General features: G+C 47.2%; 2 protein-coding genes across 3 annotated transcripts; both read left to right on the forward strand.

The window, feature by feature from the left end:
• Positions 1-31: 31 nt before the first annotated feature.
• PHF5A (PHD finger protein 5A) lies at positions 32-10,057 on the forward strand. The gene is made up of 4 exons (XM_006258978.4): positions 32-257; positions 4,446-4,469; positions 5,908-6,074; positions 9,326-10,057. Exons 1-4 carry the CDS (start codon positions 206-208, stop codon positions 9,413-9,415), a joined length of 333 nt encoding a protein of 110 aa, XP_006259040.1. The 5' UTR covers positions 32-205; the 3' UTR covers positions 9,416-10,057.
• Positions 10,058-14,995: 4,938 nt separating this feature from the next.
• On the forward strand, positions 14,996-24,536 carry TOB2 (transducer of ERBB2, 2). Of its 2 annotated transcripts, none has more exons than XM_014607551.3 (2): positions 14,996-15,184; positions 19,924-24,536. In XM_014607551.3, exon 2 carries the CDS (start codon positions 20,009-20,011, stop codon positions 21,017-21,019), a length of 1,011 nt encoding a protein of 336 aa, XP_014463037.1. In that variant the 5' UTR covers positions 14,996-15,184; positions 19,924-20,008; the 3' UTR covers positions 21,020-24,536. The 2 variants fall into 2 exon arrangements, with proteins under 2 accessions (XP_014463037.1, XP_059582340.1); XM_059726357.1 differs by lacking the exon at positions 14,996-15,184 and adding an exon at positions 15,715-15,733.
• Positions 24,537-25,442: the final 906 nt, after the last annotated feature.

Here is a 25,442-nt window from a genome sequence, read left to right on the forward strand (position 1 = left end):
CGGGCGGGGGGCCTGGCTGGTAGCGCGTGGAGTGCGAGGTCAGGGGTTGCTCAGCGGGAGCCAGGCGGTGCCAGGAGATTTAGCCGCCACCAGCAGGCAGCGCGGGGAGGTGCCCCGTGAGAGGGCTCCACCCCCCTGACAGGACCCAGAGGTCAAAGGCGAAAGGACAGAACGGTGGTGGTGGCGCGCGGCGTGGCGGGGAGACATGGCCAAGCACCACCCGGATCTGATCTTCTGCCGCAAGCAGGCGGGCGTGGGTGCGTGCGGGGTCCCCGCGGGTCCGTACCCCGCCGGCGCCTACCCCACGTCACGCGTCCGGCGCCGCTCCCGCCTGAATGGCGCCGGAAGCGCGGGGCGGCCACACGTGCACGGGGCGGCGGCGCCGGCGCCGGGCTCTGCTCAGCCTCCCTGGGGCGCGGGGCTGCGCAGCGGGAGGGTGGCTCGCATTTTTCTATAGCAAAAAAGTGCGCGGGCGCTCGGAGCTGCGGCCTTTCCGCGCCGTCCTGAGCTAAACGAATCCAGAAATGACTCGGAGCCGCTGCCCCGAGGGCACGGGGGGCCTGGGCTTTCCCCGCACGGGGCTGGAGGAGGGGCCGCTGGCCTGGTATTCATCCCAAAAGGGTGCTCCCAGCTTACTCTTAAACTCTGGTCCTGCTGACACGTGCCCCTGGCCTGAGGGGTCTCCCCCTCCCTGGGGCAGTGGCAGAGCAGGCCTCAGGCCCGTGCCCAAGCTTTTTGGTGTCTTCTGTGCCGGGAAGGAATAAGTCTCTCCTACGTGGGCTTGTGACCATACTCCCAGTTTGGACCAATTATTTATTTATTTATTTATTGACATTTTTTGTGTTCCAAGCCAAATCAAGTCCAAATCCATGAGTCAATCCAGAACCATACGTGGCCCTACAGCCAGGAAACATCTTCCACCCCCACCAGGGGCTTCAGGTGTTTCCAGCGTCTTTTGACAGGCATCCTACGTACAGGCCCAAGGCCAGAGGCTTGGGGTTCAGTTGCCCCCAAATTTTGTGTGCCTTTGCCCTGCAGGTGCCATTGCTGTAATCGTATCCAACAGCTTTCTGTGCTACCTACCTCCAAAGTAGCAGTGAGCTTTAACATGCTTATGTTAGTTTTTAAATGTTTAAGTAGAGCTCTATTATTTAAAAAGCTGATACAGTGATCAGTCTTTACCTAAGAGGCTAGCGGGTGCCCAGGGAAAGCTACTGGCTTCATTGACATAATACCTTTCTACTACTCTTTACTTCTGTCATCCTGGTAGTCACCTCAGCCAAAAGAACAAGCTGGTGAATCTTCTGAGTTGCTTATTAGGAGACCCAGTGATTTCTTTCCAATTGCAGGAGCAGTTCTTGCTGTTGGATATGACTGTGTGCACACATTGGCTTTTAAACTGAGGCTAGAATCTGGCGTGCTAAGTCTTTATTAATAGCGACAAGGCATAAGACGAATGAACAAGGCCCTAACTTGACCTTTGAATCACTGACTGGTTAGTTAGAAAAAAAAATTATTTACTTCTTGGAATTAATTTAATCTGCACTCTTTGGGAAATGGCAAATACAGCAATCAGTGGTAGTAACACATCATTTTTTCAGAGTGGCATTATATGTTCAAGGTGAGAGGCTTATCTGTATCTAAGACTTATTCCTCTAGCCAAGTGATTCTTAACCAGGGTGCCATGAAATTCTATTTAAGGGTGCCACAGAGTACCATGCAATTTTAGCAGTGTTAGATGTGCAAACACGTACATGTGATTTACATGATAAACTCAGTGGTTTCAAATAAGAGTCTGTAGCACCAAAAACATTATGACTTTACAGTCTTTCTGAGTTTTTTGTAACAGAAGAATTTCTCTATCATTTTCCTGTAATTAAGAAACAACAAAAAACTCAGAACTGACCTTTCTGAGGGGTGCCTTAAGCCTAAAAAGGTTGAGGGCTATTATCCTAGCCTGGTAGATATTTATCTATCTGGAATCATTTGACCAACACACCATAGTGAAGTGCAGGCTGGGCCTCTGCTGTAATTATCACTTGGGTGTACAGGCAGTCCTCGAACTTATGATACAGTTGGTTCCTGAAAAACAAGTCTTCAGTCGAAAAGTTGTAACTCGGAACCAATTTTCCCATGGGAAACAATGTTATAAATGAGGGATTGGTTCCTGAAGCAAGGCCTGATACCCTATTTTCACCAAAAATAACCCAGAATTTTGTACTCAATCAATTATAGATAAGTAATATAGCTACATTAATGTATTTATATTGTAAATAACAATCACTGGTTTGGAATGACTTCTTTGAGGTGACTGGTGGACTTTTTGAAGGGCTCTTGGATGGAGTCCTTAGGAGTTTTGGCTGCAGGTTTTTCTGGAGTCTTGTCTGCTTTCTTAAAAAAAAGTGTCCAAGGAAGTTTGGACAGGTTCTCCAGGGAGATGGGCATGGTGTGGTGTCAAATCAAGTGTAAAGTCTAAACTGACATCAGAAAGTTGAAACGGTGTCAATTTATAAAAGTTGTAAGTGTGAAACGTTGTAACTCGAAACGTTGTAAGTTGAGGACTGCCTGTATAACTATCTGTCTGTTGCATTCATCCATCTGTGTTATCTATTACCTGGACAAGGGGGAAGAGATTGAAGGCTTTTTTAAAATTGAGATATAGGACATCAATCTGGTATCCCATGATCACCTTTTGGCAAAACTGGCCAACTGTGGCCTCAGGTCCACCATGATCTGCTGGCTGGGGAATTGGCTCTGTGGTCGGACCCAGAGGGTGGTGGTTGACAGAAGTCAATTGTCATGGTGCCCTGTGACTAGTGGGGTTCCTCAAGGCTCTGTCCTTGGACCTATTTTGTTCAGCCTCTTCATTAATGATGTGGACATTGGAGTCAGAAGCAGACTGGCCAAGTTCGCCAATGATACCAAACTTTGGGGTAAAGCATCCACACCTGAGGACAGGGGGGTAATCCAGGCTGACCTTGACAGGCCCAGTAAATGGGTGGGCAAAAACCTGATGGTGTTTAACACTGAAAAATACAAGGTTCTCCACCTTGGGAGGAAAAACCTGCAGCATGTCTATAGGCTCGGCAGTGCTACGTTGACTAGCACTACGGACAAGAGGGACTTGGGGGTCAGGATTGACCACAAGATGAACATGAGCCTTCACCATGATGCTGCAGCCAGTAAAGCGAGTAAAACTCTGGCTTGCATCCATAGTTGCTTCTCAAGCAAATCCCAGGACGTCATTCTCCCATTGTACTCGGCCTTGGTGAGGCCGCAGCTAGAGTATTGCATCCAGTTTTGGGTCCCGCAATTCAAAAAGGATGTGGAGAAGCTTGACACGAGTCCAGAGGAGAGCCACGCGCATAATGAGAGGTCAGGAAAACAGACCTTATGACAAGAGGCTGAGAGCCATGGGACTTCTCAGCCTGGAAAAGCGCAGGCTCAGGGGCGATCAGATGGCCACCTATAAGTTTTACAAGAGGTGTTCACCAGGACCTGGGGGAACGTTTGTTCACCAGAGCACTCCAATGGATGATGAAGTCGAACAGTTATAAACTCCTGCAAGACCGTTTCAGGCTGGACATAAGGAAAAACTTCTTTACTGTCTGAGCCCCCAAGGTCTGGAATGGCCTGCCGCCGGAGGTGATTCAAGCACCTACTTTGAAGGCCTTCAAGAGAAACCTGGATGTTTTTCTTGCTGGGATCCTGTAACCCCAGCTGACTTCCTGCCCCTGGGGCAGGGGGCTGGACTTTAGGGTTGGCAGGGACCTTGGAAATCATAATGTCTATGAAATCTAATGGTGTCTGGAAATCTTAGACAAGTGACTCTTGAAGTTATTTTAAAAGTATTAACTTAATATCCAGAACCCTAAACTAAATATATGAATAGTCTTCATAAAACATTTTGACACCCATCTTGCTGGGGTCATCAGATCCCAGAGATCTTTCCTACCCAAGTGCAGGGAGGCTGGACCTGATGAGCTGTAAGGTCCCTTCCAGTCCCTAAAAACTATGAAACTATGAAATAATTACTGGCATTTTAAATAAAGGTCACTTCCTCCCTTGAAACCTCATATATACAGACCCACTAAAGTCAATGGAAAGACTGCCAAGACGTATTTCAGGGTTTTTCTGTAGTCCATGATGTTGCCAGTGTTGAAATTGGGTAATGAAGTCTGCCATTTTTTGTAAGTGTCTGGGTGCCATTGAATTTAACGTGGAAAATAGTAAGCTCTAAATCCTGGTTTCACAAATAAGTCTAGGATGATTCTTATTGTTTACCATTAAAGTGTATCCACTTGTTGTGTTAAAGCCACCCTTGTATTTTATTAAATGATTCCAGATTTAAATGGACCTTTTTAAAGCATTTATTTGCTTTTAAATGCATGTTTACTTATTTTGCAAAAAAATAACTTTCTTCTTTCTACTGTTTGTTTTTGCAGCTATTGGAAGACTGTGTGAAAAATGTAAGTGTGCTTTCTGCCTAAAATTTCCTGAGAGTTGGGCCTTGTGGTCAGAGTACACAAGTGGCATTCAGGACCTAGATACTATTTCCAGCTCAACCACCAGCTTCCAGCAGGGGTGTGACTAAAGTCAGTCTTTCAAATGGGAAATGTCCAAGTGGGTGTGGTGATGTAATTCATGAATATTTGCAAAGCAGTTGGCGCGGCTCAAATGGAGGGCGCCGTAGAAGCACACAGTGTTAGAGAATGTGTTTTCTTGTAATTAAGAAATGGGCTATCTGGGGCTGTGCTGAGTTACTGATTGGTTCATGGTAAATAATCCATTTGTGCTGTAAAAGGATAACCTGATCATTTACAGATAGGGAAAAATGCCTCCTTTACTGTGTGACAGAGGCTCAAGTTATAACCCAGGAGCATAGAAAATAGATGACAGAAATGACCTGAAGCAAGGACTTTATTAAGCATAAAAGAAATGCCTTGGGGGAGTGGCTTGAGGCTGTGGTCTATTAGTAAACCCTGTGTGGATGCAACATAAATGAAATGTTAGCCTCTGCCTCAGAAAATAGTAATACAAGAAGCAAAAGGTGGAGAAATTTAATCTGACATTAGGGAAATGTGTTTAAGAGCAGCTGGGCAGTGGAATAGATTCCTGTAGGAGATAGTTGAAGACTGTCCCTGCAGATTTAAGAGCAGGGTAGATGAGCTGTTAGTGGGAGGAGGGATTAGATGGCTCAGGAGACTGGTAATAGGATATGAAGTCTTTCATCTCTAGGTCGGTGATTTGGACAGAGTCCAGGACAGCAGAGACTGGCCTTGGCATCTGATGGCTGAGTTCTTGGGTTTCATTCCATTCCTTGGGAGGGATCCACGTCACAGAAATCCTTGTTGCTGTTTACACAAATTTGCCCTCTCTTTGGCCTTCTCAGAGACTCGGGATCAAATGCCCTCCCCTTCCCTTGTTCTCATATCAGACCATCCCTCTCATCCCTTGGAGACAGTACCTCTAGGCTCTCCTTGATGTGGGTGTGCTGGGGAAGCTTGCACCACTACTGTCCGCTTATAGGAAAAGGCAGTGTGGTGCTGTCTGTCCAGCAACCTTTTGCAGGTGCTAAATTAGTTGAAAAGTATAAAGGCCAAGTAGGGTATGACGCAAGGAGGAGTTCTGTGCAATGTTAGCTTAGCAGAGGAGGTGTGGCCTTGACCACCTTCTCTGATTCTGATTGCAAAGCAAAAAGAACTGAAAAGGAAGCATTGCTATGCTGGCTGTGGCTTCTCTGGAATGAACAAGCATGTGCAGAATGGCCTCCAGAGATGAAATTTCACAGCGTAGCTCCATTATTTGAGAGTGTATGGGGGGAGTTCCTTGGTTAGGAAGCTGTCCCATTTCTAGGGTGGAATGGTTGAGAAAGTTCTTTAGCTGATGATTGTGGTCTGCTTATAGGTGATGGCAAATGCGTGATCTGTGACTCGTACGTGCGGCCCTGTACACTTGTCCGCATCTGTGATGAGTGCAATTATGGCTCATACCAAGGGCGCTGTGTGATCTGCGGGGGCCCTGGGGTTTCCGATGCCTACTACTGCAAGGAGTGCACTATCCAGGAGAAGGATGTAAGTTGGATACAAAAGCTCAGTCAAGTCATTGACCAGATGATGTCTATTTAATAATTATTGCTATCTTTAAACTGCACTCTAAAAGAATGAGCATGGGACTGTGACCTGGGACACCTTGGTTTTATCACCAGCTCTGCTAGTATTTTTAGTGTTGCAGTGAACTAGTCCTTTCACTGTTGTGTGCCTCTTTTTCCCCATATTGGCTTAGCAGTACTTTGTCATCTTTGTACAGCACTTTGAAATGTAAAAGTAAGTACCTTTCTATTTCTCTATCGTATCTTTCATACTAGAGGATTCTATAGTACTTTACAGACTGTATACATATATCAGTTCATTTCAACCACATGTTAGCTGTGGCATTATCACTTAAAGATTTTGTCTTATTAGAGCACACAGGCTAAGCTTTAGCGGAGTCAGAAATTCTCAGATGTTACTAAAGTGTTTTTTTGGTAGGAGAAACTCCTCCAAGGAAGCAATGCTTAAAGCAATGATCCCATCTGCGTGTGGTGCTACATGAGAGGCTGTTATACAATTGCTGTTTTCCTTTGGGCTACATGAAAAACAAAGCGAAAGCTATTTGTGAAGTTGAAAATTCCACAGGGGTTTTGACAAGATTTTTGGCCCTGGTGTCTTGGCTAAACTCCAGCTCTGTTAATTGTAGTCTAATTTCATATGCTTACGACATTTTCAATTCTTTTCTGGATGCTGTGCATTTTGGTAAATGCATTCCTAGGCAGAGATGGCCCCTTTCTAGCATAATGAACGTTCCTGTGGCAGGATTAAACAGTGTTGATGACTGTATGAAACAGTTGCTCACACAGCCTTGAAATGCAGCCACTTTTTTGGGTGAAATTTAGCAGTTGTTTATCAGTGCAAACTTCACAGCAAGGGCAGAGCATGACAAAGAATGCCATTTCCAAATGAAGCGGGTGAAACTTAACCACCATGTTCTGTTGTCTTAAAGTTCAAATTTCTTCAGGGTACTGAGACTGAAACCCATCTCTTGCAGACAAATGTTTTGAGTTCTATTTTTTTTTTTAAGTGAACACAGGTGTTCAAGGCACCATTTCTGTTTTATGAATGGCCTCCCTAGTAGCATAATGTCATCAAACAACATATAAAGGCATTGGTTTTGTATGTATTAAATTAATATATGCAACCTACTGAGATACCAGTTCTGCTTCTTGCAACTTCTGTTCATGCATGTCTTGGGGGGCCTAACCTTATCTTGTTCATAAGAATTGACAAGATTAAATTCTATTGTGTCATGATTTGTCCCCCCATTAGAATGCCCATACCTTTTCATTCTTGTGAATGTTCAGAGAATACAGTAACTGGCCTTTCTCCTAAATCCACGCTTGATGGGTAACGAAATAGAAGACATATCTGTGCACTTTTCAACTTGATCTCCACTAGGAATTTGTTCATGTCCCAGACTCTTGTCCAGTTTGACACACCTGGCTCAGATGAGGCTCAGGACTGAAATAGCAGGAAGTCCTACAGTGCAGAGTTGGTGTTTGGTTCTAAAGAGTCTGGGACTGAGGTAGCAGAAGATAAATGTCAGATTTGAGGTATGTTAGCAGAGCTAAGTAATGACCTAGATGCAGTGATAGTGCTGTTCTGTACCTGAAGACTGAGGTAGAATTTCAGACTTGGAATAGCAGGATCTCCTGTAGGATTAAAAATGTTGACAGAGCTGGGGGGGCACCCAGAACTGGAATAGTAAGGGTCAAAGGTATCTTATGCTGATGTGGACTAGAAAAGCAGGGTGTAACCTCACTGGCCAAGTTCTGTGCCTGAAAATTTAGCAATCCCTGGTTTGAGTTGGAAGAGTTAATCTTGCTTTATCAAATGCTTGACATTCACCCCCACATGAAAAAGAATGTAAAGCAAGAAAACAAATGAATGAAGTGGGATGTCTTAGAGCCTGATCTGCTGGTAAAAGTGCCTGGCTTCTGTTAGCAGGAAGCTGGGGGAGGGATATAACACTATCTGGAGAGTATGAGCCAGAGTTATGCTTTGCCCTCCTGGAAAGCTCTGGATGGCTGAAAGGGGTTTCTTGCTTGTGGACAGGAGCATGATGAGCATATGTCACGTGTTCTTGAGGACATGGAGGAATGAATGTAGTCCTGTAATGAAGCTGTCAGCTTTGTTACAGATCCCCCCTGGATTGAAGCAGGGATGATTTGGAAGAGTCTTACGGAGGTTCAAAGTGAAATCACATGCCTATAGGTAGAGGCAAATTGTGCACATGCAGAAGGAAAGGATTGTGTTATTTTTCCTTTCTGTTTCTGTGCCACCTTTCCTTGTCCACCTCTGTCCTCCTCGATTGCAACAGGCTTTGGCATTGCAGTGTGGGCACAGCCTCTGCAGAGGATGACACCTGCCCAGAGGCTTTCTAATCTAATCCACTCAGGCTTATGCAGAACCCACAGACGCGTGTTCCTTTGCCTGCTGGCCCCTCAGCATAGTGCAGCTGCCATCTCCAGCAATAGCCTTTTAGCCTCAAGAGGTATGCAGATGCCAGACTGAGTAACCCACTGACAAATGTTCTCTGGCACACATGTGCACCCGTCCAGTTTTATTGTTTCCTGATCTTCTGTAGCTCACAGCCTCACCTTTGATTTATTCTTCATTTACAGTTCTTCTCATAGCTGGCTTTACTTCCTGTTGGTAGGACTGGGGTACAGAGGCTTATCCTAAATATACTTGCCATGGGTACCTTTGCTTTTCCAAAATGACTGTGCGACCTTTACAGTGGTCAGTGTAGAAAGTCGGGGAGGGAGGAAGAAGGACTGAGATCTGCTTCTACAAGCACAGCTGAGAGGAGTCTGCAGGTGCAGGGACAGATTGTTAATGGCTAAAAGTTCCTCTGGACTCTGTGTAGAGAAAGCTGTTACTGTGGTCCCCATAAATCCCATGTATCCTAATTTAGAAGGAATCAAGTCTCAGGGCACTAAACATCCCTCTCATTAAACTGATGATGCTACATGAACTGTTCTACATGCTGTCCCTGAGGAAGAGAATGTCCTAGTTAATGTTAATAGGGCTTCCGTCCTTGCCTCTTTCTCTATGCTGCAGGCTAGTGCCAATGAAGTTGATGGGAAGTTTGTTAGCATGGTGTTTTGAGGGAGTGCATTATGGGGTGGAAATGAGTGGGGACTTTCTCACTGTGTTTAAGCTACCACGTACATGATTGGCTTGCCCTGATGTTGACCATATATCCTCTTCTCTTTGCTTCCTTGTAGCGGGATGGCTGCCCTAAGATCGTCAATCTGGGTAGTTCCAAGACAGATCTCTTTTATGAACGCAAGAAATATGGCTTCAAGAAGAGGTGACCCTACCAGCATCCTACTGTGTCTACTGTAGGTTTGGGGAGGGAGTCTTAAAAGCATCTGTTGACTTCACTGTTACTGAGAACCAGTTAATTCTTATGCTAAGGCCTTGTGGATTAAATTGTGTGAGGGGTGAGAGGAGAAGGATCAAACTGAGTGGGGTCTGGAACCTTATCATAGCTGCTGGCAGCAACGGTCTGGTGACTGTCTCTTGCCTTATTTTGAGCATGGACAGTATCTACTACACCTGTCTGCAGAAAGGCTGGTGGAGAACGCTTATGCCATGAGCGTCAGCTACATACTGAGAGGGCATCACTCTTGTACACCTCGCTCCCTTTCTGGTGTTGAAGAGTCACCAGCCTTTCTCCTTACTGTGCCTCCCACCCCCCTCAGTTGGTAGCATTGTTCTTCTTCTGCCCCCATCACTCCAGTGTGCTGAGGAACAAGTTTTATGTGAGTAACCTCTGCCCTGACTCGCCACGATGCACTGCTTTGTAGGAAACCAGCCTTCCCATGGCTGCTAGCCTGCTAGTAAGAGCACAGTGGATACAGGTTGTGTTTTCTCAGGCAGATTAATCCAAGGCCCTTTCTGTAACTGGTTCTGCAGAGTGTGTGCATCAATAAAGAGCTGTTTTGTCATAAAAAGATTTCTCTCTCTCTGTGCTTCAACCCACCCTGGTTCCCTTTGCACTTCCTTTAATAAGGTGATGGGAGACCCTAAGGCAGAGGGTCTTCTAGTCTCTGACAGTAGCCAGCTATGACTATGCTGTCCTCACTGTCAAAAGCTTTGGGGAATAGCTGCTGCTTTCTCTCTAATTCCAGCCATTGATTGTGTTATGTCCTGAAACAGTGATCACTGCCCTGGTGACCCTTATCCTAGATAATGTGACTATGGACATTGTTTCACCATACAAACATTTAATCCCTTTCTATAACCTCCTAAGCTATTTGACTCCTATTCTCGTGAATAAGTTAAACGCTTTTCAGGCTGTAACTGGAAACCAGCCATTCTGTTCCAGACTAATAGCTATACACAGGCTTAAAACCAGAGGTTGTTTGCTGAAAACTAGCAAAGACTGCAGGCACCCCAGCTGCTCAGCACAGATTTGGGAAGGGGTCTCGTACATGAGCATCACAGAGCTGGCTCCTAGTGAGACACAGTCTAGGCAGTTAAGTTAGGGTCCTGCCTAAATGGGCTGTGTGTACTTTAAACTCTGGAGTTTGAGCAGAATCTGAACTGCCTTAGCTGGGGTCCTCAGACAGTCTTCTTGAGTAGAGACCCCCTTATCTTGTATTCCCTTCAAGAATCTTGCTGCCCCACCAACATTTCTGTAGCCTCAAGACATCTCAATTCTCTTATCTTGGCTTAGCTTAGCAACAGGACTGGCCCTGTGCTATGAAAGCCTGGCTGTCTCCTCTTCTCCACTTCCCTGTCCTAAGCTTCCTGTGTGGCTCTGTTTATATGCCTGCTTCTCCCTCTCCCAGCACCTTAGTTTCTTTGTTATTCTGCATTTGGTAATTTTCCACTTTAGACACCAGGTTTCTACAGGCATGTTTGGAGTAAACTGGTTCAGTCAGTCTGTTATCCCAAGGTGCTTTCTTACCTGAATAGATACCAAATGATAACATAATGATGGACAACTAACCCTCCCAAACTAAGGCCATGGCACCGTTTCTGTCAGCAAAGTTAAATTCCATACTTGGAACCATTCCATGATACAGGTTTTCATTCTAACAGCTTCACTGTGTGAACTGGAATCCATAAGTTGTACTTGGGTTTTCTTGGGTCATCACAGGTTTCCAACTGTTCCAAGCTTCAAAGAGAGCTGGTTTTGTTAACGGGAGGGACAGAAATTAAACTGGACTTTTGACAACTCGGCTTTAATAGATCCAACATGGCCTGTGGGCCAGATCCAGCCTGTAAAACTGTCATCCAGCCTGCAGCCTTCCAACAGCTGTAGCCAAGCACCTGGGCACTGGAGCCCCAGCAGCAGTGCAGGGAGAAGCTCAGCACCATGGCTTATTCCTGAGGTGGCAGCCAAGTGCCTGGGCAAGAGCCACAGGGCTGGAGTCCTAGCAGCACAGTGGGAAGGGGTCCAGCACTGCAGCTTGTTCCCACGGTGGACTGGAAAGGGGAGGGTCCATGGGCCCAATCTGGAGCGGCTTTACAGGGAGCAGGATGGTTTCTATATTGGTGTCTATCACAGTAATTGCAGAATACCTATGGTACTGTCTGCTAATTTTATCAAAGGAAGCTAAATGTGCACTCCTGATACTGTTTTTCTACATGTACCATTGTAATTACCACAGGAAACCTGTATACCTGCAAAAAAATCTTTGTGTTTAAAATGTTGATGCTGGAAAAAGAAAAACCCTTAAGGACTCCTACCTTATTGTGTTTGACCTTTCTGTTGCCAGTACTAACAAAATGTTTCTGTGTTCTGGGATACAGATGTGTGTCCTGTGCCCCTGTTTTCCACTGTGCCACACATGCACGTGCACTTTCAGTTCACAGCAGCTACCACAAAACTGTCATAACTTGGTTACGATGAAGCTGAGATAGGCAAACGGCTCCATAATCTCTTCCCAGTCCTAGGAATCATCCAATCCCATATGCACTAGATCCTCTGGTTACCCTCCTGAAAAACTGGATGTTAGAAACTCTTGTTTCCATCTGTGTTCTTTTTCTGTAAGTTCTTGGATCAGATCTTCCTTCTGAAAGCCTGTCTTCATGCAAGCTGCCAGGTTGTCTTTTTAGGTGACCACTAGGAGCTTATTTTCATTTCAGGAACAGAAGTATTTCTCATTTCCTTTGGGGCTACTTAAGTGTCACATGACTTGAAGGTAAAGAATGTTGCAGTAAATAGGAATGCTAATTATGCCTAATTATAAACTGACTTCCTTGGCATTAAGCAAACTAGCAAAACTAGCTCTGTCCAGGCAACATGGAGATTCCTTCTTTCCTCTGTGTGTGCACGCCTGATGTAGCAGTTATCCTTTGACATCATAGCCAGATGGTTAAGAATGCCCTGACAGTCTATGACAGAATTCCATTGTGTGTGTGTGTATGTGTGACTCCATCACGGGGTAATTAAAGGAACAGTGTCAAGACAAATATTTCTAAGAGTCCATACGTGTGCTATTAGCAACATCTTATTATAAAACTACAGGAATCTCAGAAATGCAATTAACTTTTTTTCTTTTACTAATGAGGCCAAAGGTAGTTTGGTTGGCTTTAGTCTGGTTTGATCATTAGCTGCAGAGTAATTTTTGTTCATAGCAAAACAGGAGATGAATATGGGGGGGGGAGGCAGCAGTGGAGCAAGAGGGACAAATTCTCCAGGCCTTTCTTTCCTTGAGGATAATGAAATGCTCCTCCCCCTCCACCAGAGAATCCTACATGGGGCTTCCTCATTGCTAACACCTGTCTATACGCCTGAGCAAAGCAGGAGTTCAAATATTTAATGCACTCCTTTTAATTTGTTTTCTTGTGTCATTATGTCTCCAAATGTCTGTTTAGTGGCAGGAGAGGCAATGGGAAGGAAGTAGGTGGCCCCATACACAGCTCTGGAAGGTTCAACATTAACTAGCGCTACTCAGGTATGTTGTCAACAAGGTTGTGAAAGGAGCCCTTACACAGTAGCCAGTTCCAGAAATGTTGACTAGTGTGAAGTTGTCATGAGGAGATGAAAAAAGAAACTGAGGAACAGAGAGGATCTTCATGGAAGCAGGCTTGGGAAGGAATATTTTTGCAATAGTGATTGTGGAGAATGATTTAATGAGAGGGAAGGATTTACAGACTTTACCTTTTTTGGAGACTGATGATTCCATAATAAAAATGTAAGGCCATCTATTAAAAGAATCTGATGTTGAGATTGGGTAGATTACATTACCCCTGACATCCAGTCCAACCAAATGATTAAGCATGAAGCTATTATGCTACCTTTGGGGAGAATAGGATCAAATTAAAAAGAGAATGGATTTGTGAGCCAACCCCTTGGCCTATCTGTCTCATCTAATTCCTGCCAGTGGCAGCCCTCGTGGTTAGTTGCCTACAAGACAGCTTCTCCCTCTCTGACCTATCATTGCCTTGTGCTCTGTCTGAACTGTAAACTCACGGTCCTGAAGGTGAAGCTCTGAGGAGCTGGAGACAGGGTATTCTCAGTGGCATTTCTCTGCATTTGGGATTTACTCCTTCAGGACTGAACGCTGAATCAGAACACGCACACGTTTGAATGTTTTTAGAAGATACATATTTGTCCACGTTTTCGCTGGCTGGCAGCATCTGGAATGCTGGGCACTGAGCCAGTTCACTATCCAACTTTGTGTGTCTGCTCTCAGACCTTTGAGCAAGTGGGCTGCCGAAGCCTGGCATGTATTTGTTCCCTTCGTTTAGAATTATTAATAGCTCTCAACTGAAAGTGTACGAAGTGTGGCCAGATGCCGTGGTAAGCGCTGCCCTATGAATGCATACCCTAACACGGCCAAGAAATGCATGCTGTCCCCTAGAGGTGCAAGCTCAGGAGGCTGTCCCCCATTTTGGATGGGATAAACACCTGCTCTGGCTAATGGGGCTAGTGGCTGGTGCATCAGAAAGCTGATTTTCCAGGAGCTTGGCCAATCTCTCCCTGCACTTGCTTCCCGGACCCGGGGCTGCTGAGGCTGCAGCGCACCCATTCAATGGTAGCCTATACTGCCTGTGCTCAGGGCAAGCCCTACTGGCTTGACTCGCGTACAGCCTTTAAACAACATGCATCTGTTCCTTCCCCTAATGGAAGGTGCTGGAGGCATAAGGCCCCTTTGTGAGGCCTTGCTGTGAGCCTCTGCAAAGGGGAAAACTACAACTCCCAGCAGGCTCAGCGCGGGTAAGGGGGCAGCCGCTCTCCTCCTCCTTGCCCACACACCCCCTTCAGCCCACTGGGTGACGCAACAGACCAATCCGGGGGCGCCTCCTCACCCCGGCAGCCAATCAGGAGGCTGTTGCTATCACCCGGCTGTTATTTTTAGCCCGGCGGCAGTCGGCGCCACTCCTACACCTTGCAGGTCCCATTCCTTTTTCCCCGCCCGTGCGGAGGTGCACAGGCGCGATGAAAAAAAAGTAGTCCCTGAGCTCCAGAAGCGGCTGGGCCGGGCCGAGCCAAGCCGCCACCCACCGCGTTTCGGGGTCACTGTGGCCTTTCATGCGCCTTCCCCGGGATACCTCCTGCCGGTCAGCGCGGGGGCGCCGTCACCAGCGGGAGGAGTGGGGAAGGACCCGTCGGGGCTGGATCTGAAGGGACCAGTTCCTTGCAGGGCACCAGCACTGGCGCTAGTTCTCCTGCCCCGGGGCTGTTACCTGCCGAGCAGGTTGGAGCGAGCCGGAGGTCACGGCTACAAACACCGGGGAAGTTACAATGTATTGAGGCAAAAATGAATAAATCAATCCGGGGGGGGAAAATACACGGACCCCAAGCGCGGGGCCCAAGCGGTTAATTGGAAGTAGTTCCGGCCCCCTGTACCAAAGCCCGCCCCGCCCCTGCCTTGTCCTGGCCTCCGCCCCCCCGGGCCGCGTCACGTGGGGCGGGGCCGGTGAGATCCCTGCGCGGGGTTGCTAAGGGTGAAACTTTTCATTGACTTTGCTCACTTCGGGCCGGGCAGCGGCAGCGCCGGGTCCGCGCTAGCCTCTCTGCGCCGCTGCAGCCTCCCGCCGGCCCTCCCTGCCGCCCGTCCCCGCCAGCCCACCGACGGGAGACAGCCTGGAAGGGCCGGCAGCCTCCGGGAGTGCACGGAGAAGTAAGCGGCGGGGGGGGGCGGCAGTATCCTTCCGCCGGGGTCCCCGAGAGGCGCCCTCAGGCCCCAGCGGCTTCAAGGGGGCGTGAAAGTCACCGCAGCCGGGCCCGGCCCCCGCGCCGCCGGGGGCTCCTCAGTGTCCCCCCGGGGAGGCGCAGCTGAGCCCGGCTGGGGGCGCTCTCGGGGCCGTGCGCAAAGTGGGGCGCTCCTCCGCCGGGAATGGGGGGCGGGCCCCTCCGGCCAGTACCAGCGGCCCCGGGGAGGGGGCGGGGAAGGCAGCCAGTGCGCGTGTGCAGTGGAAAATTTCTCTGGCCGGCGGGGCGGGGCGGCTGGGCCGGGCCGCCCGCGGGGCACGCCGGGAAGTGAAGTTCGCCCGCCAAGTAGGTCACCCGCCTGCGGCGGCTGTGCGCGGGGGCCGGACTGCGAGTCCCAGGGTGCTCTGCGCGGGGGCTCGGGCGTTCTGTCGCCGGGCCTGGACAGCGGCTGGTACCCGGGGGAAGGCAGAGCAGCGCCTCCCAGAGCTGCGGGGCCGCGCGCACGGGGACGAGGAAGGTAGTGGGAAGCTGCACCAGCCTCTCCGGGGTGGGGGGAGGAGGAGCCCTTGGACCTGGGGCTGTCAGCCGGGCTCCAGGGGAGCCTTTAAAGGGCGCCCCCGCCGGGCACCTGCTTGTCAAGCTGAACCTGCAGATTTCCCATAGGAATCTGATCCGGTGGCCTGAGCTCCTGGCCTGGCCTTTCCCAGCTCTCTGCAAGAGACTTGCTCTCCAGTTCTTGCTTTGGGTGAGGGGGAGGCTGTTTTTTTCTCTAGCCAGAAACCAAACAAGTGACATCTCAAAGCCAGGATTTGCCCAGGGTGGCTTGAGTCTAAGAGGCAGAGAAGCGCTGCATTCAGCTGGTCTGGTAGGGCGTGGCCTGCCAACAGCCATTGGGCTGCTTTTTTGTTTGTTTGTTTTAGTCTTTTGAGAAGGTTGCCCTGAGGGTGTGGACCCAGAGAGTGGGCCTAGTGGCGGTGAACCCACTACCAGAGGGGTCGGTGCTTTTTGTCTGTTTAAAAAAAAAAAAAAATCTTGTTCTACACTGGAGCTCTGCCCTCCCAAAGCTGCCTGTATAGCCAGGAGGAAAGGGCAAGTCTAAAGGCTTTCATTTTCCCCAAGGTGGAGGATCCCTGGGCCTGCTTTTTCTCTAAAAATCTGTGTGCTGCTAAAAATCGAGAGGGGGCTGGCCCTGCATTCCTGCAACATGCCGTGTCTGTGGGAGAACATTCCTCCACAATCCACACCCCTAAAAATAGCTTTCTACCCAAGCAGGGAAAAATCTGTAGGATTAGGGGAGAGATGTCTTTCTGAGATGGGGTCTTACCACCTGTGAAATGTATGATGGTATTGTCTTCCTTGGTCATCAGCAAGGATCCTGGTTTTCTCTGATCTTAAAAAAATCCCCAATTTTTGGTTAAAAAGAAGTAATCTGAAATCCACATTTTTGCATGATCTAAATGAAATGCCACTAATATCTAAGTATATAGAAAGTGGTGTTTCATTTTAACCCCAAATCCATATATTTCTGATTACTTTTTTTAACCAAAAGTTGAGGATTTTTTTAAATCAGAAGAAACCAGGATCCCTGGCTCATCAGGTCCAAGACCTTTGTGTGGCTTGCTTTCTTAATGCGCTTCTGCAAAGCTGCTCAGGGGGTTCAAGTCCAAATACCATGTATTTTAAAATTTGCAGTCAGTTCTGTGGAGCTGACTTCTTGTATCAGCAGCCTAGGGAGTGAGAGATCATATCTTATTGTATCAACAACTATAGGAGTGAGTGAGAGGTGCTTCTTGCTTGCTCTCTTGAAGAGCCCTCTCCTATTATTGGGAGGCCTCTGCTAACACCTATTTATCAAGCTAGTCTGGTGCCTGTGGATGGTTGTGGCTTGGTTTTGTTCTTTTGGTTGAAGCCACAGTCAGCATCTTTTCTGTTTTAAAGGGTTGAGGGAGGATGAGCTTGGGAGAATAATCCTTTGTTTTAATAACCCTTTAGAAGCTCCATGCTGAAATTGTTACTGCATTTTACTATGCCTCCTACAGAGCCTGCTGGATTTTTGATGAGGCCTTTGTGTTGCTTTAGGGATGACAGTAACTCTTATCCTTTAAGAAGCTTTTTTCCTAACATCTTTGAAGCACTGGTCAAGCTGGCAAAGGGGATGCCTAACTAAGATGGACCTCTGATCTGTGGTGCTTTTGGGCCACTCTGGTTCCTAGCCTTTTATCTTTTTTTTTTTTCCCCTTCAGGAGACGGCATAGATTTTTATTTTATTATTTCATTTTTTTTCCAATGCAAGTGAGGAGACCTTTTAATTTTCCTATCCTGTTAAACTGTACATGATGCATGTCCCTTTTTCAGGTAGTTCATATTACTCTATGCTTTCATTTAAAAAATGCACTTATTTGTCTACCAGTTGAGTATTGCCCTAATCTCAGAGAGTAATGGTTGGTCTCTAGTGATTTGAGTCCAGGTCAGAGCTTGTGACTGAGCTAGAGATGAGAAGTCCTGTGTCCAAGCTGCTGCTGTATGTGGAGTTTGCTGGGGTTCCAAGCTGACCCCAGTCAATGGGCTGTGTTCCCTGTTTGTTTGTTTTTTAACTAGCATTAGCAAGTTGGTCTCATGCAGTTGTCATGCTGGTGCTTGTGTGTGTTTAAAGGGATCCATTTGCTGTCCTTCTCTCTGAAAGTCACTGAAACCTTCCATCCCAGGTACCAAGCCCTGCGTATGCAGGAGTTTGGTGAGTCTGAGCTGGGCTTTCAGAAACTTGCCCATGCACTTCTTCAGCATTTTTCTATTTTCTGTTAATTTTGGTGAGTTCCCAGTGACCTGACAAAACTCTTCACAGTTCACTAACTCCTGGAATCAAAGCTCAAAAGCCTGGAGGTGCTCATGGCAGAAAAAGCAATTGCTCACTGCCTCTACTCACCTCCACGGTCATTTGTGTAATAGGTTAGACCTGAAGGAATTAACTTGTGACATCTTGAGTTGGCCGATTTTGTGGTATTTGGGAGCTGCGATGATTGTAGTCCTGGAAATAAACTGCCATAACTTACATAATCAAAATAATATATATATCTTAGTGTGGAATTTTTATTTTCATCTCTCTGATAGCTCAGTCTTTAAAAAGTTAAAAAGACACCAGGTATTACAATGAATGTTGCTTGCTTATTTTTTCCTTGTCCCTACTAAAGTTGGATAGGTATGTTCTCCTGGCTAGTATCCCTTTTTGCCTTCTCAAGATCTAAACTAGTACTCCTGTCTTCCCAGCCTTTTGGCAAAAGGCTTCCATTTTAACTCCATCCTCCATACAAAAATGAGAAGGGGGGGAAGGAAAAAGGATGGGGGGGCAGCTGCTGGCAACCTAAGTGCTTGGGTTGACTTCCTCTTGAGAGCTTCAATTAAACCTGTTTTGCAAACTGAGAGGAATGTGGTGCATACATATGTGTTTGAGCAGAGCAGTGGTAGGCTTATCTGCCTCTGACTAAGCTGCCAATTAAAAACTGGCTGTGTGGCTTCCCTGTTGATTGGAGCAAAAGTTGGTGGAAATTTGCTTGTTTTTAAGGTGGCTCTAGGCTTCTTTTCTTCTCCCCTCCCTTCCATGTGGAAGAATGACCCACTTTGGGGAGCTTGTTGTTTTACAGAGACAAATGTTCTGTTTGTGAATCAGTCTAAAATAGAGTCGCAGTGTTGTGGTTTCACACTGTGCCTTTGTGGGGATTTTTGGTTTTGTTTTCAGAAATCTCCTTGTCAGAGAGGGGAAAAGGATTCTTTCAGCTTCACCAAATGAGTTATGTTTTGGCTTTCGATCCCTTTAGTACTAGTTTTCTCTTTCTGCAAGAACATCAGGGATGTGGACTACAGAGGCCAGGCATCCAGCATTATGCCATGATGTGTACTCCCCACTCCAACAAACTGAATTGATGGGTAGTTTTGTGTTCTTCAGCATGTTTCAGGCAGGTAAACCTGTACCAGAGGCTTGGTGCTTAATGCCTGCTTTCCAGTTCAAGGAGATAGTAACCCTGGCCTAGCAGTTGGTGTCTCATCCCCATGGCATGCTCCCCCCCCCCCCCCCCCCCCCCCCAATCATCCTTGCTTCAGTGCAGACAGTGAATATAGATCCCCTTTTACTTCAGCACCACCGAAAGGAGTCAAATGGCTGCTCTCAGAAGGGAGGCTACCATAACCATGCAGAGCTTGGGGGTGGATCTCTACTCAAGATTGAAAGACTAGACTGCCCAAAATAAACTTTTTGTTTTTATTCTCCTCCCTCCCCTGAGGGTTGGGGTACAGAAGCTGAAAAGACACAAATGAGATCAGAAGCATATTGAGGTGTACTTAATGTATACGAGCCACTGTACCAGAGCAGGCAGTTGGTCCGTGCTCCCTCATATCTGGGGTCCACTGCTGGTCACTGTTAACTCGAGCGGAAGGTGTCATGTGCACATGCCTCCATTCGGTATAGCTAGGCATGCTCTCTGTCCATTTGGTTGGGCCAAGTTTTTTCCTGATCCTGTTGAGCAATTTCTTTGTGCCACGTAGCATGAGACCTGACAGCCTTTGTGCAACTTTTAATCTACACAGAGTCACTTCATATGTTGTCTGTGTACATGTCTAATCCTTTAATAAAACTCACTAAGCTGTTTACCTCAAGAATATTCAAGTTGTCATGTTCTCTTCCTGATAATCATCCTTCTTTCTCTTCTCTCCTAGGATTGTTGGGATCCTAATCTTGTCTGTGTGCGTGTTATTTGTATCTTTTAATACACTGCCCTAACTTGCTTGCCGTGAAGGGAGTATGCATCTGGAGATCAAAGTTGCTCTGAACTTCATCATCTCATACCTGTACAACAAGCTTCCCCGGAGGCGGGCAGACCTGTTTGGTGAAGAACTAGAGCGCCTGCTGAAAAAGAAATATGAGGGCCACTGGTACCCAGAAAAGCCGTTGAAGGGTTCTGGCTACCGCTGTGTCCACATTGGGGAGACAGTTGACCCAGTGGTGGAGCTGGCAGCCAAGAGGAGCGGACTGGCTGTGGAGGATGTGCGGGCCAATGTGCCTGAAGAACTGAGTGTCTGGATTGACCCTTTTGAGGTTTCTTACCAGATTGGTGAGAAGGGGTCTGTCAAGGTCCTGTATCTGGATGACAGTGAGGGCTGCAGCGCAGCTGAGCTGGACAAAGAAATCAAGAGCAGCTTCAACCCAGATGCCCAGGTGTTTGTTCCCATTGGTAGCCAGGATAACTCCCTGTCCAACTCTCCTTCCCCGTCCTTTGGCCAGTCGCCCAGCCCTACCTTCATCCCCCGCTCTGCCCAGCCCATCATCTTCACCACTGCCACCTTTGCTGCCACAAAGTTTGGGTCTACCAAGATGAAGAAGGGCGGAGGAGCTGGGGGAGGTGGAGGAGGAGCAGGAGCTCAACAGCAGCAAAGGATGGCCAGGTCACCCACCAACAACCTGCTGAAGCACAAGGGCCTCTCCCTTTCTATGCATTCTCTGAACTTCGTCGGGAGCAACGGGAGTCAAGCATCCCAGTCGCAGCTCTCCCCCAATGCCAAGGAGTTCGTTTACAGCGGCGGGTCCCCTGGAACCAGCAGCCTTTTCTTTGACGGCGTCGCCAGTGAAAACCAAGCATCCCAGTTCAGTGCCAGCACCAGCGGCAGCAGCAGCTTTGACATGCCTCAGGTCTTTGGTGGCAGCACCAACAGCCTCTTCCTGGAGAAGTCGCCCTTCGTGGAAGGACTCAGCTACAACCTGAATGCCATGCAGTATCCCAGCCAGTCGTTCCAGCCTGTGGTCCTGGCCAACTGAACATGAAGAAGGAGAGTATTTGAGAAAACAAGAATTAAACAAAACAAAACAAAAAAAAGTGAAAAGAAAAAAGAAGAGAAACATGGAAAAATAGAAATATACAAATCATATTTGAAATCTTATAAATACAGCTTCTTGGAAAGAGAGAGAACCTTGGAGTCGTTGGGCTGTGTGGGGCAGCGCTCCTGAAGCACTGTTTTTTTTTTTAACTTGATTCCCATGTGTTTTCCTACCCCTTTTACTTCAATGAGGTTTTGGGGGGTTTTGGCCCAGAGATGGGAGGATAAAGTGACCTTTGTTCTCACCAAGAACCTCCTTGGACCCCGATGTAAAGATGGCTTTGTCCTGGGCATTCTTTTGTCCACTGGGCAGCAGGCCACCTTGTTGGGGGCAAGTGAGGAGGAGAGGATGGGTTCCTTTTTTGTGCAGTTTCATTGTGTGCTGCTCAAATGTGCATAGTTAGGGCTTGCTTGTCTATGTGATTATAGCTGCATCCCTGTGAACAGCTGAGGTCAGTGAACCCAGTCTCCCTTCAGCCCCTAGGGTTTAGACTGCCATGCCACTATTGTGCAAAGCCCTTCAAAACAGGGTGGCATCAGCAGTGCCATTGCCATTTGAAAAGAGATTCCCCCAGCCATTTTCCCTTTCCCATCTCAGCAAATGAGGAGGAGGGCAGGGCATTACTACAAGGTAGCTGTATTCTGCTGTCTTCCCTGCCTGCACTTTGTCTCCTGTGAAAGCTGCATAAAATCCCCCCAGCACTTTGTAAGCCCAGAGACTTCACTTCTGATCCCCCCCCTTCCCCAGGCCTAAAGGGTCCTGCTTGAGGTGCCTCTCCAGCTTGGTCAGAGCCAGTGTCAGTTCAGACAGCCCTGTTATGTAAACACTATGCTAGCTGCACCCACTGCTGCCATATGGAAAGAGCTATTGGTCTGCCTGTATTGGACTTCTGCTTCTGCAGACAGGGTTGTATGTGCTGCATCTCCCACTGTGACAAGCTCTTTCCTACCAATTAGAGCAGCATCCACAGATGTTAGTTTGGAGTGGTCTCCAAACAGGTCCTGGCTTCTGAACCCTTATTCATAGCTGCAAGTTGACATTGCTTCTGGATCTTGTAGGGAGGAAGACTTTTTATTGAGGAGGCAGCACCACTTTCTGGGAGCAGTGAGAGCCACATAGCCCAAGCAGCATCCTTATCTGCTAGCCTGAAAGCTTGCACTTCTAGTTTTTAAAAAAACCTAACCAATTCCCCCTCTACTTTCCTTTGGAAAAGTTAAGAGGGGGCAAGTGATCTGGCACAGTGTCCAGTGTGACCTGATCATTCCAGAGACGCACGGGGCAGAGAGGTTCGTTCACTACAGCACAGACTAGCACTCCTGTGACTAAAGGCACTTACTCCAGGACATGTTTTTTTAGAGTAAGCCTCCTTTTCTTCATTGTGAGGGTCAGAGCTAAGAATCTTAGGGCTGGCCACCCTGCACTTCTCTCCACATATGAAGTGCTAGAGTGAGGGGTAATAAAGTAATGGCCAGCAGTTGTCCATTTTGGCATCTGGGATTCCAGAGCCTGTTCCCGGTGTGTGGAGACCCATCTCCCCAGATAAAGCACAGCTATGCATTTCAGGGCAGATTCCAGGGGTACAAGGGCTGTCTGGGGTTGGGGACTTATAAAGAGGGAAGACCTTCTTCCCCAGAGATCAGCGTGGAGGCTAGAAAAAAAAAAAAAGGGAAGAGATTTGAAGCTGCTCATACTGCTGGCTTTGGACTCCCTTCCAACCCTGTCCCCTCTCCTTTTTTTTTTTTTTTTTTTTTTTTTTAAACTTGTTCTGCTGCCTCCCACTTTTTAGTTTTTAAATCCATCTCTGGAGCTCCTGAGATCTGGTTTTTGAGTTGCTCATCTTAAAGATCCAGTTTACTCTTCTTGCTGATAATCAGAGAAGCAACAAAAAGAGTTTTTTAACTCCCTTTCATTCCCCAGTGCCTCCCAAAGCCCTCTCCCCAGCAAAGCTGAGAGTGCCTCAGCTCTCTTGACCTCATGTCATGAATGAGTCTTGACTGGTGTTTTACCCTGTCCTGCCAAGTGGGACTCCACCCTGGTCTCCTTCAGGAGTTTGTCTCTAAATGTTAACCCCCACTCCCCTGTTGGATTACTGGAAAGGGTACTCTTGTAAATCCTAGAACCCGCTTCCAAAGCAGGCTGTTTGCTGACAGTTAGTGATGACCCACATTGGCGGGTGGGCAGGTAAGGAGGGAGGAGCCAAGGGCAGCTGTCCCCAAGCAGTCTGTCCCAGCACAACGCATGAAACCTCAAGGGTTGAAGATGCAAAGCAAGAACAGGACACTTGGGACCTGCTTAGCTGATCCTTTTCCTACCAACATTTCCACTGCCATTCAGTTCCTCCCCTGTGAGCAAATTGTGGACTGCCAACCTGTTGCACTGGACTAAATGCTTTCTCCCTGACACGGGATCTGCTGGCTTCCTGGTTCAGTAAAATCTCCTTTGTTGAGTCCACCACCATCATCTACCCCAGCAAAATGCTGCCATGAGCCACTGCCTGGGTGGGATTGCATGCCTTAGTGTAGGAAAGGAGTGGGGAGATGGAACGTTGCTAGCCACCCGCTGTGTGCGTGAAGCTTTGCTGCTTTGCCCTGTTTTATGTACTGTAACTGCTTTAAAAATAGCGCAAGCACGGGGAAGAGAAGGGGAGGGACCAACCTCTTTGTAACTTAAAGGAAAAAAAATGTGCTTCAGAAGCGTTTCTCCAGCACTGGCAGCAACGGAACAAATGACCATTTTGGGTCTTTTTCTAGTCTTGGATTAGGCGTTCGGCTTCAATTTTATTTTTTAAACTCTGCACTAATTTACCTGGTTTCTTAGGAAGAGAGAGAGAGAGAGAGTTTTTTTTTTTAACTTTTATTTTTTATGGGTTTGTGTTCTTTTTGTTGATGTCCGTTTGTATTGAATAATTTGCTACATTTGTAAAATGTAAGAGGTATATATAATATATGTATATTTCTAACGTAAAAAAATGTAATTTTTCTTTTCAAGATTTTTTCTTAAAAAGAGGAGAGAAAAAAAAATATTTTTTCAGGAAAAAAAACTTTAAAAAAGAAGCAGTGAAAATTCCTTTCTCCCCCCTCATCTCCCTCCTTCCCCTCCCCACCCCTTCTGAAGAGCAAAACAACAACTATGTGATTGCATGAAAAGAAAATGAGTGAACGCAAAGAGGAGAGAATTTCGGCCATTCCTTGATGGAGAGGGTTCCTCTATTCTGTTTTTTGTTCCTTTATGAGAAGGGGCCTACTGAGAAGGGGGATCAGGGGGCTGCTGTTTTTTTCTTTAGCGAAGGAGGAATACAATCAGAGTTTTGTATTCAGAACGTTGTGCAATATTTTGGAATGGGACATTGGCGTGTCTAGAGATTTAGTTAAAAACAAAACAAAAAAGGTTGATCAAATCTGTACAGTTTCTATTGTTCCAGATTTTTTTAAGTTTGTATTAAAAGCATGATATAATAGCTTCTTGTCTTGTGTTGTGTTCGGTACTCAGTGGGAGAGGGGATATGTAAGGACAGGGATTGAACACCTGTGCTACTTCTGGATCCTGACACTGGGCTCCTAAGAGTATTGACATCCTCCTAGATAGACTTGTGGTCCATCTCTGCCAGTGTCTTACTCGCCACTCCCTCCCATGGTACCATATTGGATAAAAGAGCTGGTTGGCTTGGTCTGATACCTTCCTCTTCTATGGAGACTACTGGCCAATAGTTCAGCATCCACTCTTCCCCACCCCCAGCAGTAGGTATTGCACAGGACCCTGCTGAAATTGTATTAATGGCCATGAGTGTGCAGTATGCCAAGGGTAACTGCCTTCCTAATCCTTATTCCTGCCATAAGAGTTAGCAATGAAAGGACCTGCTTCTCTCACCTCAGAGGATCAAGGTGTAACTGAGCTCTTTGCTGCCCCTCATTTTCCATAGCCCAGACCCTTGCTTCAACAGGAGGAATGTCATGCTGTGTCAGCCTTGATGTTTCAGAAATAGCCAAACTATTTGCCAAATCATGCCCAAAAGTAAGTAAAGTGGCTGCAGCCTTGTTGCCTTGAGCTGGGATCTTACATGGCTTCAAGGCCCAGCCCTATTTGGACAGGATACCTCCAGCAAAGGACTTGGTAGTGATGTGGCACTGTGTTGATAGGGGTTTTTGTTTTTTTTCAGTAGAGAAGTAAGTGGGATAGCACCCAGAGTTGCTTGATAATATTGTTCATGGGCTGACAAAGGTTGTGGGGCACTAAGAAGAAAAAGTCACGTGCTAAGCAGCTAAGGGCAATGCCATGCTTTGTTCTCCCTGTCAAACTGAAGATGCTGGTATCTGGAAAGAGAAATTTCTTGTCACTTGAGCTGCAGGTAGAGGGTCACTGTAGT

This window comes from Alligator mississippiensis, chromosome 4, assembly GCF_030867095.1.
Source record: "Alligator mississippiensis isolate rAllMis1 chromosome 4, rAllMis1, whole genome shotgun sequence".
In the NCBI taxonomy this organism is placed as follows: Eukaryota; Metazoa; Chordata; order Crocodylia; family Alligatoridae; genus Alligator; species Alligator mississippiensis.